Raw genomic sequence first — 19,092 nt, 5'->3', positions numbered from 1 at the left:
GGGAGCAGTCTAGATTGTCACTTGGAACACATGCTGGAAATTAAACGCATGAATTTCATATCATAAAACAAGGTAAGTGAGTAAATGAGAAGGATGTAAGACCAAAAGACAAGACGACTAAAGAATATGCAGCTTTTTAAAGATAGAAATACTCTTGTGTAGCAAAAGAGACATACTTCAGAGACAAATACTGTACCACAAAGCAAGACCTCATCCAAAATATGCAATTCAATTTTAGACACTTCAGTTATGAGAAAAGGTGAATTAAATGAATTTATTCACCCTTGAAAAAAGAAAACTTAAGGTAGGGATATGATTATATTATAAAAATGGTCAAGTTAAAGTTGAAAGTTGTTCACGTTACTTTCTTGCCAACTGGAGCAAACTGGATCCCACTTTATGAGGGCTTTTTTCCTCTCTCTGGATCAACTAGAAGTTATTGGATCTCAGGACACAGGTCTTATTTTTGTCCATTTATAATTTAGATTATTTTGGGGGTTAATAATGTGAATGATATTTATTTTTTTTAACCGCCACTTAAGAAACCTTAAACATGTCCATGTTTTGTTGCCATTATATATTGTATTAAAACATTACCTCTGTTCGCCATGAATATTTCAAGGGCTGTGTTCTGCAAAAGATATCGCCTTGAAAATACGGCACGGATTTCTGTGAAGAGCCATTTTCCATGCACTCCTTCAGTGTAGGCCAAAATCTGAAAGGACAATAAAAAATGTACTTAAACAATTATAGTACAAATTTTCCAATACGTAGCATTAATAAAATATAATGCGGCATTCTCTGAAGTACTATGAGCAGTACATTTAGAGAATATTTATATAATATTCTTCAAATGACAGTACTAAAGCAGAGAACAAGTATCCTAATATAAAAGATAATTACATTTACAGGAGTTCACCAAAACTGAAGATTACTGATGAGTGTTAGGAAAATGGGGGTAGCCATGCATTTCTTGTTCAGCAATGATTTTGCAGGAAAATCCAGGTAGTTTATCAGTTGACACTCAGTAACCTAGCAAATATTAATACAATGTATGTGTGTTAAGAATGGCTGTGTCCAAAGATTTTTGTACAATTCATATTTTGTTTTGAGACTCTATCAGCACTTCAGTAAATTCAAAATGACATATCTAACCCACTCCAGACTCAAAATGCTGAGATGACATGTTCAGTACAGGTTATAGCAACTATTGCATATTTTCAATTCAATACATTTTTATTGGGTTTTACATTTCAAAGTAATTATTTGACAAGGTCGAATGCAATAAGAATTGAACGCAAACTTTCAGTGCAGACAGAAGAGTACAAAGTAAACAATCTTGTGACCCATCATATAACCTCACAAACACAGGTGTATGTGAACAGCAACTAGAAAGGCTGTGATGGTAGGAAAATTATGCATGCCAAATATCTTGTTGGTTACCATCTGGCTTCAAAAGGAGCAAAAAAAAACAAAAAAAACACTGAATAATTCAAACAGATAATTATCAAAATAGAAGCTGCAAAAACTTAACTCAATGTCCCTAAAAGAGAAATTCCAGTATTTGACGGCTAAGATGAATATTGGGCACGCTCTGTGATTCATTTAGGGCACAAACAGTTCCAGAAGGAATTACAGTGGGGCAAAAAAGTATTTAGTCAGCCACCAATTGTGCAAGTTCTCCCACTTAAAAAGATGAGAGAGGCCTGTAATTGGCATCATAGGTAGACCTCAACTATGAGAGACAAAATGAGAAAAAAAATCCAGACAATCACATCGGCTGATTTGGAAAGAATTTATTTGCAAATTATGGTGGAAAATAAATATTTGGTCAATATCAAAAGTTCATCTCAATACTTTGTTATATATTCTTTGTTGGCAATGACAGAGGTCAAATGTTCCCTGTAAGTCTTCACAAGGTTGGCACACGCTGTTGCTGGTATGTTGGCCCATTCCTCCATGCAGATCTCCTCTAGAGCAGTGATGTTTTGGGGCTGTTGCTGGGCAACACGAACTTTCAACTTCCTCCAAAGGTTTTCTATGGGGTTGAGATCTGGAGACTGGCTAGGCCACTCCAGGACCTTGAAATGCTTCTTACGAAGCCACTCCTTCGTTGCCCGGGCGGTATGTTTGCGATCATTGTCATGTTGGAAAACCCAGCAACGTTTCATCTTCAATGCCCTTGCTGATGGAAAGGGGTTTGCACTCAAAATCTCACGATACATGGCCCCATTCATTCTGTCCTGTACATGGATCAGTCTTCCTGGTCCCTTTGTGGAGAAACAGCCCCAAAGCATGATGTTGCCACCCCCATGCTTCACAGTAGGTATGGTGTTCTTTGGATGCAACTCAGCATTCTCTCTCCTCCAAACACGGCGAGTTGTGTTTCTACCAAACAGTTCTATTTTGGTTTCATCTGACCATATGACATTCTCCCAATCCTCTTCTGGATCATCCAAATGCTCTCTAGCAAACTTCAGACGGGCCCGGACATGTACTGGCTTAAGCAGGGGGACACGTCTGGCACTGCAGGATCTGAGTCCCTGGCGGCGTAGTGTGTTACTGATGGTAGCCTTTGTTACGTTGGTCCCAGCTCTCTGCAGGTCGTTCACTAGGTCCCCCCATGTGGTCCTGGGATTTTTGCTCACGTTTCTTGTGATCATTTTGACCCCACAGGGTGAGATCTTGCGTGGAGCCCCAGATCGAGGGAGATTATCAGTGGTCTTGTATGTCTTCCATTTTCTAATTATTGCTCCCACAGTAGATTTGTTCACACCAAGCTGCTTGCCTATTGCAGATTCAGTCTTCCCAGCCTGGTGCAGGTCTACAATTTTGTTTCTGGTGTCCTTCGACGGTTCTTTGGTCTTCACCATAGTGGAGTTTGGAGCGTGACTGTTTGAGGTTGTGGACAGGTGTCTTTTATACTGATAAGTTCAAACAGGTGCCATTGATACAGATAATGAGTGCAGGACAGAGGAGCCTTTTAAAGAAGAAGGTACAGGTCTGTGAGAGCCAGAAATCTTGCTTGTTTGTAGGTGACCAAATACTTATTTTCCACCATAATTTGCAAATAAATTCTTTCCAAATCGGCCAATGTGATTGTCTGGATTTTGTTTCTCATTTGGTCTCTCATAGTTGAGGTCTACCTATGATGCCAATTACAGACCTCTCTCATCTTTTTAAGTGGGAGAACGTGCACAATTGGTGGCTGACTAAATACTTTTTTGCCCCACTGTATACCCATCAGTGTTACAGAGGATACATTTGGTGGAGATGTCCATCCAGATATCCAGATGTTGGGTGGTAAATTCCAATACTGCGACTCTTCCTTTCAACAAACCCTCAAAAGGAAGAGAAGTACTGGGTTACGGTCAACTGCTAGGCAAAAGTGTGCTCAGCACAGCAGTACACAATAAGTATCCATGTTCTCTTCTAAACTTTTGAATCATACTGTGCAAACAATCTACTTAAAAACTAAAGTGCAGCTCCATGATCATACTTTCCTACTTTAAGTGCATCTCAACATCAAAAAAAAAAAAAATGTTTTGAGATGTCCATGCAAAATGGGTACCCAATAACCAGTAGTTACAGAATTCAGAAATCTCCAAGGCTAGCTTATATTTACCTAAATCCAACGCTTAGAAGGGCTGATGAAAATCATATTGTAAAGCTTGACATGGGAGGAGATTGTTGGCTGTCAAGCTGTCCACATAGGAAAAGACAACATACATTTACACCCTTCTGCATTTTGTACCTCAACTACAGTAACGTAATAGGGTTTAATGTAACTGAAACATGAACATCTAGAACACTCTAAACTCAGTTTAACAAGAAAACTAAACATTTCCTGTACATTTTTTCCATGTCAAAGATGAGGCCATCATTTAACACCATAAAATTAATGTTTGCTACGTATGTTTAATCCCCCCCGCCCCCAGTTCTAATAAAACAACTACTTAAATCAAAGGAAAAAAACAACTTGTTTTTAAAGGATATTTGAAACCCTATAACAATCTAGTGGAATGATTTTGGTTGTAGGGTATTGAGAAGACTCTTTGGACCTGGCACTGTCTTGAAAGCAAATACAAACACGCACTCATCAAAAATGGACTGCAACAAAGGTCCATGCTGATGCTGTTATTCCCACAGATACTCTCTGCATTGAGGAGTGTCAGATGCAGGTACAAACACATTTTGCAGACTAGCTGGATACTATACACATATACACACACACGAATGTGTATACACACACTTTTTTTTTTTACTTGAAATAGTTGTTAAGCCTTAGTTTAGCCTATACTATGTCCTGCAGTACAATTATCTGCTTCTACAGACATACTTCAAAGTCTCTGGAGTTCAATTAAAATTGGATTAGATGCAAGACTGTCTTCCATGGGACTTTTGTCATAAATTGACAGCACTTTTTACAAAGTCCAGCCCTCCAGTAAACTGGTTACCATAGAAACTGCATTTCTACCACTGCTTAGAAGTTATGTCAAGCTTATCAGATAATACACCAAAAGTATAGGATTAAACATTTTAATAGCAAAATAATACTTTCATAGCTACATTGGTTAGGCAGTAATACATTCTCTACAAAACACATTCTATATCCAAATTAGCAGATAATATATCTGCACATTTGTGTCCACGATCATTCAAACTGATATTTAACCACTTGAATAGAGCCTGTAATACTCATTTGTGCTATTTTCAGTTTCCTGTGCTGTGACAGTTTGACTGACAATTACACCATCACTCCACAGCAAACTGATTTTAAAATACTTTTTAGAACAGGCAAAGCTTTCTTTTGATGGTATTTAATAACTGCATTTTTTACTATCTAAAACTAAAAAGACCAAAATTTTTGAAAAAAAAACAAAAAAAAACAAAAACAAAAAAAAAAAAAAAACACAGTTTCCCTTACTTACAGTTGAAGCTGAAATGTCAGGACTACACAAACAGCCTCAAAATTACCCCTTTATAGGAAGTAGAAACCCCAAGGTGATCTCTGATTTTTTTTTTTGTTGTTTTTGTAATGAAGAAATGAAGTATGGGGAGCGCTAAAACATGTAACCTGGTAAAGGTGCACTAGATACAGCACATACAGGTCATAGACAGTGGGAGAAAAGAGATTAGGAAGTTAATGTCTAGGACAAGAGAGGTGAAGTGTTAACATACAGGTCAAAGAGAGGCAAGCTGGAGATCAGATGCATAGTAGAGAAGGAGGAGGTAAAGGGGGTTAAAAACTATCCTTATCTGCTACTAACATGATCTGTTTTTGCTCTGGAACTAATAAATGACTAATTCATTAGTTCCCTTTCCTCCCCTTCCTCCATTATAAGAGAAATGGTTTACACTGTTTACATCTGTGATCACTGTGATTGGTGTCTCTATGACCAATCACAATATGCAGAGACTCTCATGTCGGCTGTAAACAGACATTCATGGATACAATAACCACCCAAAGGGGCTTCCTATTGTTAAGCCTCAGATATAATTAAGAAGCAAGGGAAAATCTCTCCACTTTCTAGTTGATGGGTGACAGACAAACTAGGATGTGAGGAACATGGCTCTTAATGGGTACAAAGACAGCATAAAAATGTTCAAGAAGCAAAAGGGTTAGAATTTCTGTAATCACTTTATTGTTGTAAGTCCCCATTACGAGGATTCACCCTAATTTCCTATCCAGATGAAAGGTGCAAGACAGAACAGCAAGTGAGGGGAATTCTGATTGAAAATACAGACAGCATTTAAAAACCCAACAGCATATCAAACAGCTATAATGCTCACTCTGGTATAAGGTCAGATATATAACTGGTGAGTGTAGCTTTGCCTGTAGCAGCACTCACTCCCTTAAAATAAGCAGGCCTACTGGAACTTTATTGTCCCTAAGGTTTAATACACAAAACTAGGTTCTCTGACCAGGGTACTCAAGGGGCAGAGCAAAGACAGCGCAAAAAATCTGCTGCACAGGGGAAGACAGTGTACACAGAGGATGGCATGGATGGTTCCTCAGCAGGAACATAACCAGTAGGGCATTCAGACAGGCATTTGCAGGCACCAGGCAGACACATTGTGAGCAAACAAGCTAAGGGTGAGTCTAAATGGCAAGCAGAGACACGATCAGCGAACAGGCAAAGGGTCAATCCAGGAAGGAAATTGGTCAGAAAACACTCAAAGGGTTAGTCACAGAAGATCAAATACAAGAAGTGGCAGGTAGTCAGGCATATTGGAAGACCTTTCAGCAGGTGTTGGATGCAGGACCAAAAATGTAACCAAGCACCTTGGAAAGGAAGGACCAATCAAGGCTGAGGGAGGAGTAGGCAGGTACTGTTGCCTGGCAACAGGACAGAGTATGCAGGTAAATTAATCAGCAGATGTGTACCCTGAGGCTGGCTAACCAATGAGGGGCAAATGAATATAGGGAGCCCATCAAAAAACGTATGTCTTAGCAACAGGGAAACAGACCACAATTGGGAACTGGATGTGCAAAGAGGAAAATGCCAAAAGCATAATGCATAAAGTCCAAATTTAATTTTCTTTAGACATTTGTATCATAACAATGTGCTTCAGTGGACCAAGGGTCCCCTGCAATCATAGCATTGACTGGCAGGGATCCTGAGGGGCAGCTACTATGATCGCCCCCAGACATCAGTTGATGTTGACAGGGGTTTTAGCAGTTCCTTACTCTGTTTAAAACCTTTTAAGAAAATTGTCTGGAATTGGGCTTTAGAAATTTAATTTAAAAAAATTGGGAAATTGTTGCCCTGTATTTTTCAGTTTCTTACATTTTGAGAAAACATTCATAAACATGTGACAGAGACAAGTGGTCCAGTATTGAATTATGCTTGATGGCTTCTGCTGCCCAGGGCTCCATTAGGTCAAGTTTAGCTTTTAAATAGGGCTAAATTTTTTTTTTTTAATTTAAATATTTACTAATTTTTCAGATAAACAAGTTATACAAACATACTCCTTAAAACCTTAGCTTATTATCAAAACATTTATCATTTCATCCCTCCCCCCCCCATCTCCCCCTCCCCCTATTTACCACCCCTCCCCCCATCCAATCCCTGACCCCTTCTGCTCTGCATTTTCCAGTTCATTTCTGGAGATCGTAATTCCTCTAAGAGAAGAACAAAATATGTTTCCATATTATTCTACGTTAATCCCCCATAACCTCTAAGGCTAGCCTTGACTTTTTGAATTCCTCCCATTTGTTCCATCTTGTATGGTGACTCCCCATCTTATCTTCATTCAAATGATAAAGTTCCTCCAATTTACATGTTTGATCCACCCAATCTCTTATTTTGGCACCTCGTGTCTCCTCCAATACTTGGGTATCAGTCCCTTTGCTGCATTTAAATAGTACAATAAACCAGATTCTTTGTATTTTTTAACTGAAAGCTTAGTACTATGAAAAAGACAAATCTCTGGGTCTACTAGTATATCAACCTCTGTAATTTTCTGAATCAAGCTTACTATTTTCCCCCAATACTCTTGTATTTTAGAACACTCCCACCATATGTGATACATTGTGCCTCTACCTCCACGCCAACATAAAGGTGAATTATCTCCACTCAATCTATGTGCCACACTCGGTGTGATATACCATCTTGCCAAACACTTATAATTAATTTCTACCGCCTGCATATTTATATTTCCGTGGATTATTCTATACATTTTCCTCTGTTTTTCTGCATCTATTGCAACTCCTATTTCTCTTTCCCATTTTCTATATATGGAGGACTTAAATCTCATTTCAGTGAGAATCTTATATATTTTAGAGGTTCCGTGTTTCCCATCTCCCTGTGTACCTAACAAGTGCTCAAAAGGATTCCAATCCTCTCTTATTCTTTGGAAGCTTTCCTAAAAAGTGTTTCAATTGAAAATAACGCCACTCATCCATTCTCGTAAAAACTTCTCTTTTTTTTCCCAATTCCTTAAGTGATCCTATTTCCTCCATCACCATTATATCCCTTAATAGTGCATCTTCCTTCTTAATCCACTTACCTGCGATACCTTCTTTACCCGGGGGGAAAAACTCTGTGGACTTTAAGGGCATTAACAATGAATTAAATTCCCATCCCATCTGTTTGTGTAAAACATCCCAAACTCTTATTAAGGTTTTATAAACTGAACAGGAAAAATAAAAGTCATCCGCATAGACATTAACGATAGTATAGTACAAAACAGAAAATACAAAATCCGGTGGGCGGAAAAAGAAAGAAGAAAAAAAAAAGGGGGGCACAGATGGACAAAGTAACAATACTACACAATAGTGGACAACAGCATTCTGAGGCTGGATAACAGCAAGTTAAAGTGCAAGTATTCTATACAATAGAAACAAGTCCACAGAGGCACAGAGCACAGCAAAATAATAACAGACCGGAGGGAGGTTTCACCACACATGACAATATAAACCAGCCCATAGGGGAAAGTGATAGGGCACACCAGCGGCAGCCACAGTCTCAGTCTCCTAGTCAGGCCAGTGCCCCGGAGAGGAGAGGGGAAAAAAGAAGAGAAAAAAAAAGGGGGGATAGAAAGGGAAAGAAAAGGGGGGAAGGATTGAGGTAACAGAGTAGACCAGCCTGAGGAAAGATGCCCAGAACAACAACAAACGAGCGGGGACCATAGGGGGAGGAAAACTCCCGTTCAAGCAGCCAAAGGGTCACAAAGTACAGAGGACTCTGTAGGTATACCAGGAGAGCCGGGTCTGGCGACAGCGTTTGGAGGTGCCCAGTTCTTTTGCCAAAAGCGACTCCATGCATGCAATATGGTCCATCTCCTCAACCAACTCTAGAAGGGTTGGAACACAGTGCATTCTCCAATGGCGAGGGATAGTCAGCCTAGCAGCCATCAGACAATGGCGGAGAAGTCAGCATTTAATACATTTGAAGGAGCCAGGTAGAATAGAAAGCAGGACATTCTGTGGCATATTGAGGATCGTCTGGTCTGTAACTGCAGTGTAAATACACAGAATAAGATCCCAGTAGGCATGGACAGGGGGACACTCCCACCAGACATGAAGTAGAGAGCCAGGTACAGCATGACAATGCCAACAGAGATAAGGGGTGGAAGGGAAAATCTTGTGGAGTAGAGTAGGATATCTATACCACCGAGAGAGCAACTTAAAAATTGGTATCCTGTGCTTTGCTGGTCAAGGACAAACGATGAGCAAGAATAAAGAACTTCAGCCAGTCCTCAATGAGATCTGGGCATCAAGATCAGCCGCCCACCTAGACGTATATGGCGGGAGGTCAGGATGTACCCTAGAAAAGAAAATCCGATAAAGAGCAGAGAGGGGGCGCAGAGAAGGAAGATCTTGAAGGAGCAAGGATTCAAGAGGTGTAGGATCTCAAGTCTATATTAGTAAAAGTACACATAAATGAGCAAAGTTGCCTATATTCCATCCTGTGGGCAAAAAAGGTCCAACCCAGGGTGCATAAAGACTAGAAATGTGGAAGACGACCCCATAAAGTATTTGTATCAGTCACCTGTGAGTGACTTTGTTACATGCAAGACTGGGCTGGGGTAAATTGAGGGCTTCCAAACAGTAGTGTCATAGGACCAACCACCGAGGAAACCCCAAGTGTCAGAGCCAAAGAGTCCCACATTGATTGGTGAGAAACAGTAAAGATGAGGGTGGACTCCGACATTCAGGGACCATCCAAGGGAGAGCTAGGAGATCACACATTGCCATAATCTGTTCCAGGGATACCCATTGCTTTGTAGGAGCATGCTGGAACCAATTCAATACTCGAGTGAGAACTGCCGCTGTATGGTACAGGTGCAAGTCAGGCGCCCCCGCCCAGCCCAGCCCTTCTGCTTAGGGAGAGTTAGGGTCGTTTTATGTAATCTTGGCTTCCGGCGGCCCCAGATAAAAGCAGTTTGCAATGATCTAAAAAAAGAGTCTGAGGATGGCAATAGGTAGTGCCTGGAATAAATAAAGGAAGCGGGGTGTGACGTCCATTTTCAATATATTGATCCTACCAAACCAGGAATATAAGCAACAGTCGTAATTCTTAAGGTCCTGCAATGTGCGTTAAAGTAAAGGCGTATAGTTTTCAAAGAATATATGAGAGAAGTTAGAGGGGATTTTAATATCCAGGTACTTAAGAGATTCAGAACAAAATTTGAAAGGAAAGTTATCCCTAAGCTCTCGCACCTGAAAAGGGGACAAAGATACATTCAGAATCTCAGACCCTGTAAGGTTGACCTTGAAATTGCTGAACATACCGTACCGGTGGAATTCTTACAAAATAGAAGGTAAAGACATGTGAGGGTTAGAGACGTAAAGCAATAGATCATCCTCAAAAAGAGCCAGCTTTACCTCCTTCGAGCCAACGGAGAAACCTGGGATGTTGAGATTATTGCAAAGTGCAATCGCCAAGTGTTCCATAACCAGAACATACCAAAGAGAAGATAATGGACAACCCTGTCGGGTGCCATTGGTAATAGGAAAACTCATTGTTAAAGAGCCGTTCAGGTGAATTCTAGCTGTAGGGGAAGTATAAAGGGCGAGAATCCTCTGCTGCATGCTGGGACCCAATCCTATTTGAGATAACGTTTGTGCCACAAATGGCCACCCCACTCTATCAAAGGCCTTTTTGGCATTGATAGATAAGAGGCAAACAGGGAGTCCAACAGATTGATGATGGTTCATAATCAAAAGTATTTTTAAGGTGTTATCACGAGCTTCCCTGCCCTGCACGAACCCCATTTGGTCCGTATGGATTAACTCCAGGAGTAGAGGCTGCAGGCAGGTGGCAATCCTCTTGACATAGATCTTAACATTCACACCAATTAGGGAGATGGCACGATAGCTAGTGCTCAAGTCCTTGTCTGGCTTAGGGAGAAGTGAGATGAATGCTTCCAAAGTTTGCGGTGAAAAAAGAGGATTTAGCAGAGATGGAGTTAAACACATGTAACAAACAGAGAAAGAACATCCTTGAAGGTCTTACAGAATTTAGGGGTGAATCCGTCAGCCCCCCAAGCTCTTGCCCAGAGGGGTCACCGCGATAGCTCCCGTCAATTCTGTAATAGAGAAAGGGCTGTCAAGGGAATCCCTAGTGTCAGCATCAATGGTGGGCAAGCCTGTTTCGCAGATATCCCGAAGGCGGTCAAGGAACAGTGAAGAATTCCCATCCCATGCCTGGGAAGGCAATTTATTTAGGGCCGAAAACTAATCCCAAAAAGTTTCACGGATGAGAGGTGGGTCTGACATCAGGTCACCTGCGGAAGTTTTAATAGAGGGATAAATGTCTGCGTGGTAAGGGGATGGATAGATCCTGCCAGAGTTCGACCACATTTGTCACCAAAACGGTATCTACTGAATGCCAAACGACGCTGATATGTAGTATGAGAAACCTAAGAGTTGGAATAAGGAGGTTCTGGTTGCAAAAATGGAAGCAAGCAGGTCCAGAGTAGGGGAAGATTTATGACGAGTCACCAACTCCTGTAACTTGGTTATGGTGTTTTGAATACACTCAGAACTCTCATGTTTGATTCTCGCCCCATGTTGGATGTACACCCCCTGCAACACCGCCTTGAGGGCCTCACACTGTATTGGTAAGGGTGTTTCATCCATGCGTGATCAGAAAAGAAATGGTGAGTTGTGGTAGTGATTGCCTGCTGACACGTAGGATCGGCTAGTAAGGTATTGTTAAGACGCCAGGTCCAGTCAGAACGAGGATACAGTTAGGAAGAGGTGGGAGTGATCTGACCATATAAGAGAACAGATATACAGGGATGGATGCCAATCAAGTACCTGGGAGCTGGCGAAAAAATAGTCAATTTGACTATAGGATTGATGAGCCGACGAAAAATTTGTAATTACGGGTCCTGGGGTAAAGCGTCAGTGGTCAAGAAATATTTTCTTTAAGAGCTGAAGACGGCTATAGGACAGGCGAGAGCACTGGGAAAAGAAGTCAAGGAGGGGTTCCAATGCTATGTTGGAGCAACACTGTGCCCTCCACAAAAAATCAGCAAGTAGACGCAAATAGTGCATCACAGAGGTAACTTGGTCCTGGTTTGGTACATAGAAGTTGCCCACAGAATATAACTTGTTCCAGAGTAAGAACTTCACAAAAAGATATCGCCCATTGGAATCAGCCCTGTGCTCCAGAGAGAGGACTGGGAGACATTTATGTATAGCAATGGAGACGCCCCTAGCTTTGGATGATGGAAGGACACTGTGAAACTATCTGGAGTAATATCTTCTAGAACAAACTGGGAGGCTATTGGCACAAAAGTGGGTCTCCTGTAACAATACAATGTCAACTTTATATTTGTGTAGGGAGTATAATATCTGCCCCCTCTTGGACTGGTTGTTAAGCCCATTAACATTGTAGGAGCAGAGCTTAAGGGGAGTATGGGGTGGTGTTCTGGGCGTCATCCTCAGGCAGCACTAAAAAAAAGGAAGAAAAAAAAAATAGAGAAAGGGAGAGGGAAAAAAGGGAAAAAAGAAAAAAAAAAAAAAGGGGGGGGGCAGAAAAAAATGAGGAAAGAAAAGGAAATAAAGTGGAGTAGGAAAGAAGTGTTTAGAGAAAAAAGAAAAGAGAAAAAGAAAGAGAGAGAAAGCTCTCTCACTGGGTTCGGTGCTGCCCAAAACCCAAATGTAACAATAAAAAAGGGGGAAAGTAAAAGACAAAAAATGATGGAAAGTTTCCGAGAACCACTGATCCCTTCCAGAGGGTCTCTAACCTATGGTGGGAAGTGGATACACATGTAGGGAAGGAGACCCGGGGGGTAAACAAGTAAATAGGTCTCAAAAACAGAAGGACCCCAGAAACAATACAGGGGGAAACTCCACCACACCACTGCAGGACCCCCCCCCCCCCCTCAACTCCAGTCACTGGCCAGGGCTATTGTCCCGAGGAGAATCCCAGACATAAAATATAAGGATAGGGGGCAGAGGGACAGAATAGCCGGGCACCTGAAAGGGGAACCATGCTTTGGTAAGGGCCCAGAAGAACAGGGTAAGGTAAGAAGACAGCCTTGGGGTCAAGCAAAGAGGAAAAGCAACCAAGCATATAAAATGAAAACTCAACATATTGAACACCACAGGGGGCCAAGAGTCAGACCCAAAATCACAAGGCCTCCAAGTCCCCCCACAGAGTGCATGAAGCCAGGCAACGGGACAGGCAGTGAGCATCAGAGATCATAGCAATGAGACAGGATACATGGAAGGATGGGAGTGAATATCGGGTCTCCCCAGAGGGGCCAAGAGTGTGAAAAAAACAAGGGCAAGTCGCATGGGAAATAGAAAGCCGCTCCCAGAGGGAGTTGAAGATCTCCAGGAAAGGATCAGGCTCACAAATCAATTCAGGACTCACCGCTCCTGCTGTGTCCCGCTGCCACGTACACAATCTATACACAACACCACAAGGGATACGCCCCCCGAGGCCCACAGAAAGCAGACCAGGCAGCAGGCACACATGCATCGAAAAAGGCAAGGGTCGCCCCCCTGCACCCCCAATACGCGGAACAGGGGGGGACCCCCCATACCATTGTAAAAACAATAAAAAAACAAAGAGGCCAATAAAGGCACAGATAATCAAATGCTATGAAAACAATCATAGAAAATGGAGTAACAGATAGCTAACAAAGAACACTGGCTTCATATGAGAAGAAAAAAAAAAGAAACTGAGCTGGAGCAGTTATGGAATCCCTACAGATGCTGACTCCATCGGGGGCCTGGAGCCCGAAGTAGTTGACTGCACTGATAGGGTGGCAGAAAAGCATCCAAAGCCTAGTGGCATTGAGTAAGCCCAAAGGCCAATCCAAAAGTAGGGAGGTCAAATAGGTGAAGAGCGGATAACACTGTGTATATCAGAAGGCCGTCTGATGATGACTAGCTTGCCTTCTCATCGGATCTTCAATTGGAACAGAAAGCCCCAATAATAAGAGATGTTGCATTCCTGTAGCAAAGCAAGTAATGGCTTGAGAGCCTTCCTTTTTTCCCCAGAGTATGGTGAGAGATATCAGGCAAGAGTGTAATGGATGCACCATCAAAGTCCAACTGGCCCTTCTCACGAGCCTTCCTCATGATGTCTTCCCTGGTACGGTAAAACTGCCCCCGACAAATGACATCTCTAGGTTTAGCAGGGTGAGGATTGCGGGGAACTAAAGCCCGAAGGACTATTTCCAGATCCATGGAAATGGAAGTGCCCACGAGGACAGTAAAGATGCCCTGGACCATTGGCAAAAGGTCATAAGTACCAGTAGCCTCTGGCAGGCACTGTAACCTGATATTGTTCCGTCGGTTGCGATTGTCTAAATCTTCATGGAGGAGGAATAGCTGGGTAATATGGTCTTCGTGCGCATCCAAACGTTGCTCGAATTGCCGTAGTGGTAGACAACAGATGGCAGGTTTGCTCCAGCTCAGCAGTCTTCAAGCGAGTCACCTGCAGCTCTGTCTTGAGGGAATGAAGCTCAGAGTGATACCCCTGTTCAAAGTGTTTCACATAGGCCTCCATTTCAGTATGGGTAGGGAGGGCCCAAAGATAGCCCCAGGTCCCAGTCCTCACGCCCATGGCTGTCATTTGGCGAGGATGGAGGCGACAGGGTGGGAAACTGCCCGGTACACTCAGTGGGCTGCAGTACAGGACTAGGAATAGGCAAGAGGGACCAGGAACAGACCGAGGAAGGACCGCGCATACTATCAGCCGCCATCTTGGCAGCGGTGCGAGAGGAGCAGCCCCTAACGTCCAGTGCGAAGAACTCCGGAATGCCGTGACAATGAGCTGCGGAACCTGGTTCCGCCGGGTGGCCAGAGGCACTGCGTCCCTTTCGGCCCATGGGGGGCAGGAGGTGATGAGGTATGGCGTCTTAGATCAAGGATATCCCCTGGGTCTTGGCAGGAGCGCGCTCAGCTAGCTGCTGCTTCCTCCATGTGCAGGCCACGCCCCTCAGGTATGTTTTTGGATCCTAGTCCAAATCCATGTGACCAAGCTTTCCAGAAAGCACTGTGGCCAAAGCATCCTCCACAGACATATGTACAGTACACATGGCTCCTTGCATACGTCAAGCAGCAGGGCGGGAGTGTCAAGATGCGTCAAATTGGTTAGAAACCATACATTGCCAGCACAGACAATAAAAATAGACATTTAACAGAAAATTCAACGAGGATAAAATAAAAGTACTCAAGAAAAAAAAAAAATTCCCTTTATTTGGACAAAATGTACACATTACTGAGGAAAGGAATTAAACCCAAAATTAAACTGTATAATGACTGGGCACAAATTAAATATATAGGGTGGGCTGTAAGGCAACTTAAAATATCTGAGGTTTTCCCTTCAGATTTCCAGAGGATAATAAGACTGCAGAAAATGATGCATCAGCTCATTTTATCTTATCACTATGAGGCCAAGTGAGAATGAAGTTCATATTTCACTAGATCTCATTGAAGACTGGGAAAATTACTTGACCTCTTGACCTTAAATTTCACAAGAGGACAGAGATGCTTCTTCTGCAATGCAACACATTTTTTCTGTTGTCAAGATTTAAAAATTAATTTAATTTATATTAACCAATGGTATTGATATTTTCTTAGAATTCAGTTTGATACATGAAGTAGATAATGACAAATTGATGCTGCTTCAAATGGGTAAAACTATTTATTTAAAAGTTTGTGTGTCAGATATATCTATAGTACATAAAACTCCAGTTCTACCATGTAATATTTGTGCAGGATAGATGCACTTTGAGTTGTTAAATAAATCCGAGCTTTCTTTAAAGTAGTTGGGACACTTTCTAATATGGTTATACCTATGCAGGCACTACAACAACTTTGGATTATTTAAAAAATATTGCCTTTCTGTACAAGGTCAAAAAGTTCTGTCATGTGGCTATGCATCTCTTCTACCTGGGGGAGGCGCGGGGTACAGGACACTGTGCAGACACACAGTGTGCTTGTATTCCATAGTCTGTTCACCCTGAGGCAGGATGCAGACTCTGCTTGCGCAGGGGTGTGTGTTCAAAAAGCAACCTGTGATTGGTCATGGGGGGAGAAGCATGGTGGCTTAACAAACTACCCAATGCCTGTATGCTGTGTGTCTGCACAGTGTCTTTTACCTCTGAATGGCCAGCTAAAGGAAGAAAATTGAACACGCTAACACAGATCAGTTTTCCTGCTTTGGTCAGAACAAAGAAGAAAGGTGGCTGGCAGGATCAACCAGGTACATCAGATGGGAGAAGTACATGAAAATGATAAAGTCTGTGATTTATAAAATGCACATATACTATGTTGCCAAAAATATTGGGATGCCTGCCTTTACATGCAGAGAAGGCCTTGCTTGCAGTCTCAGCTCTAATTCAACCCAAAGGTGTTCTATTGGGTTGAGGTCAGGACTCAGCCCAGTCAAGTTCCTCCACCTCAAACTCGCTCAGCCATGTCTTTATGGACCTTGCTTTGTGCAATGATGCACAGTCATGTTGGAATAGGAAGGAGCCATCCCCCAACTGTACCCACAAAGTTGGGAGAATATTATTCAAAATGTCTTGGTATGCCGATGCCTTAAGGGTTCCCTCACTGGAACTAAGGGGCCAAGCCAAACTTCTGAAAGACAACCCCACACCATAATCCCCCCTCCACCAAATTTTACACTTAGCACAATGCAGTCAGGCAAGTACCGTTCTCCTGGCAACCCCCAAACCCAGAAATGTCCATCGAATTGCCAGATAGAGAAGCTCGATTTGTCACTCCAGAGAACACATCTCCACTGCTCTAGAGTCCAGTGGTGGCGTGCTTTACTCCACTGCATTCGATGCATTGCACTGCACTTGGTGATGTAAGGCTTGGATGCAGCTGGTCAGCCATGGAAACCCATTCCATGAAGGTCTCTACGCACTGTTGTGCTAATCTGAAGGCCACACAAAGTTTGGAGGTCTTTAGCTATAGAGTCTGACGATAGTTGGTGACTTCTGCGCACTGTGCGCTTCAGCATGCGCTGATATTTTACGTGGCCTACCACTTCGTGGCTGAGTTGCTGTTGTTCCCAGTTGCTTCCACTTGTTATATGTTATAGTACCACCAATAGTTGACAGTGAAATATTTAGTAGCAAGGAACTTTCATGGATGGACTTATTGCACAGGTGGCAACCTATCATGGTACCTTACTTGAATTCACTGAGCTCCTGAGAGCAACCCATTCTTTCAGAAATGTTTGTAGAAGCAGTCTGCATGCCTAGGTGCTTGATTTTACACCTGTGGCCATGGAGGTGATGGGAAGATATGAATCCAATAATTTGGAGGGCTGGCCCAATACTTTTGGCACTATAGTGTATATATATGATATATAATTTTTTTTCATAGACAGATAGGAAGAACACTAATAGAGGAAGTTATTGAGATTATGTGGATTATTGCTGTTTATATAGCACTTGTCACTTTATACATTTGAGTATTACATGAAATGTTGATTGTTGATGTTTACATAACACTTGTTACTTTATTACAACTGTATCACATTTAATGATCACATTAGATTGTAGTAAATATTACAAAAGAGTCAGAGAGAGCGCTGCCAATTTTTGATAACACTTTCAGGAGTTCAATTACTCCAGTCACTGACAGCTGCTGCACTGATTAGATTCCCTGTGTCTCGGATCATTTGGTATTTTTTTTTAAATTAGGGAACAGACATTTTTCTGCATTCAGAGGGGGGTTGGGTTATAATGGCTATTTATACACACCAATGGGAGATTCTGCATAATGGGAGAGAGTTGGTAATGGATGTTGTTTTATACTGCAGAACATTTGTGCAAAGGTGGCTTTGGTCACTCAAACCCTTCAACATTCTGTTGAGACATACAGTGGGGCAAAAAAGTATTTAGTCAGCCACCAATTGTGCAAGTTCTCCCACTTAAAAAGATGAAAGAGGCCTGTAATTTGCATCATAGGTAGACCTCAACTATGAGAGACATAATAAGAAAAGAAATCCAGACAATCACATTGGCTGATTTGGAAAGAATTTATTTTCAAATTATGGTGGAAAATAAGTATTTAGTCAACTACAAAAAAGCAAGATTTCTGGCTCTCACAGACCTGTACCTTCTTCTTTAATAGGCTCCTCTGTCCTGCACTCATTACCTGTATCAATGGCACCTGTTTGAACTTGTTATCAGTATAAAAGACACCTGTCCACAACCTCAAACAGTCACACTCCAAACTCCACTATGGTGAAGACCAAAGAACTGTCGAAGGACACCAGAAACAAAATTGTAGACCTGCACCAGGCTGGGAAGACTGAAACTGCTATAGGCAAGCAGCTTGGTGTGAACAAATCAACTGTGGGAGCAATAATTATAAAATGGAAGACATACAAGACCACTGATAATCTCCCTCGATCTGGGGCTCCACGCAAGATCTCACCCCGTGGGGTCAAAATGATCACAAGAACAGAGAGCAAAAATACCAGGACCACACGGGGGGACCTAGTGAATGACCTGCAGAGAGCTGGGATCAACGTAACAAAAGCTACCATCAGTAACACACTACGCCGCCAGGGACTCAGATCCTGCAGTGCCAGACGTGTCCCTCTGCTTAAGCCAGTACATGTCCGGGCCCATCTGAAGTTTGCTAGAGAGCATTTGGATGATCCAGAAGAGGATTGGGAGAATGTCATATGGTCAGATGAAAACAAAATAGAACTGTTTGGTAGAAACACAACTCGTCGTATTTGGAGGAGAGAGAATGCTGAGTTGCATCAAAAGAACACCATACCTACTGTGAAGCATGGGGGTGGCAACATCATGCTTTGGGGCTGTTTCTCCGCAAAGGGACAAGGACGACTGATCCATGTACAGGACAGAATGAATGGGGCCATGTATCGTGAGATTTTGAGTGCAAACCTCCTTCCATCAGCAAGGGCACTGAAGATGAAACGTGGCTGGGTCTTCCAACATGACAATGATCCCAAACATACCGCCCGGGCAACGAAGGAGTGGCTTCGTAAGAAGCATTTCAAGGTCCTGGAGTGGCCTAGCCAGTCTCCAGATCTCAACCCCATAGAAAACCTTTGGAGGGAGTTGAAAGTCTGTGTTGCCCAGTGACAGCCCCAAAACATCACTGCTCTAGAGGAGATCTGC

General features: G+C 42.4%; 1 protein-coding gene across 2 annotated transcripts in view; it reads right to left on the bottom strand.

Annotated features, from left to right (window-relative positions):
- Nucleotides 1-19,092, bottom strand: part of LRBA (LPS responsive beige-like anchor protein) — a 970,380-nt gene that overhangs the window by 293,665 nt on the left and 657,623 nt on the right. For both annotated transcript variants that reach the window (XM_089670467.1, XM_089670468.1), the window contains exon 40: nt 598-715. In XM_089670467.1, coding sequence (XP_089526593.1) covers nt 598-715 — 118 coding nt within the window. The remainder of the gene's footprint in view (nt 1-597; nt 716-19,092) is intronic.

The sequence above is a fragment of the Staurois parvus genome, unplaced genomic scaffold (assembly GCF_062004578.1).
Source record: "Staurois parvus isolate SC_StPar_1 unplaced genomic scaffold, SC_StPar_1.0 ptg000090l, whole genome shotgun sequence".
In the NCBI taxonomy this organism is placed as follows: domain Eukaryota; kingdom Metazoa; phylum Chordata; class Amphibia; order Anura; family Ranidae; genus Staurois; species Staurois parvus.
Note: the sequence above shows the minus strand (reverse complement) of the source record. Positions and strands in the feature narration are given on the sequence as shown.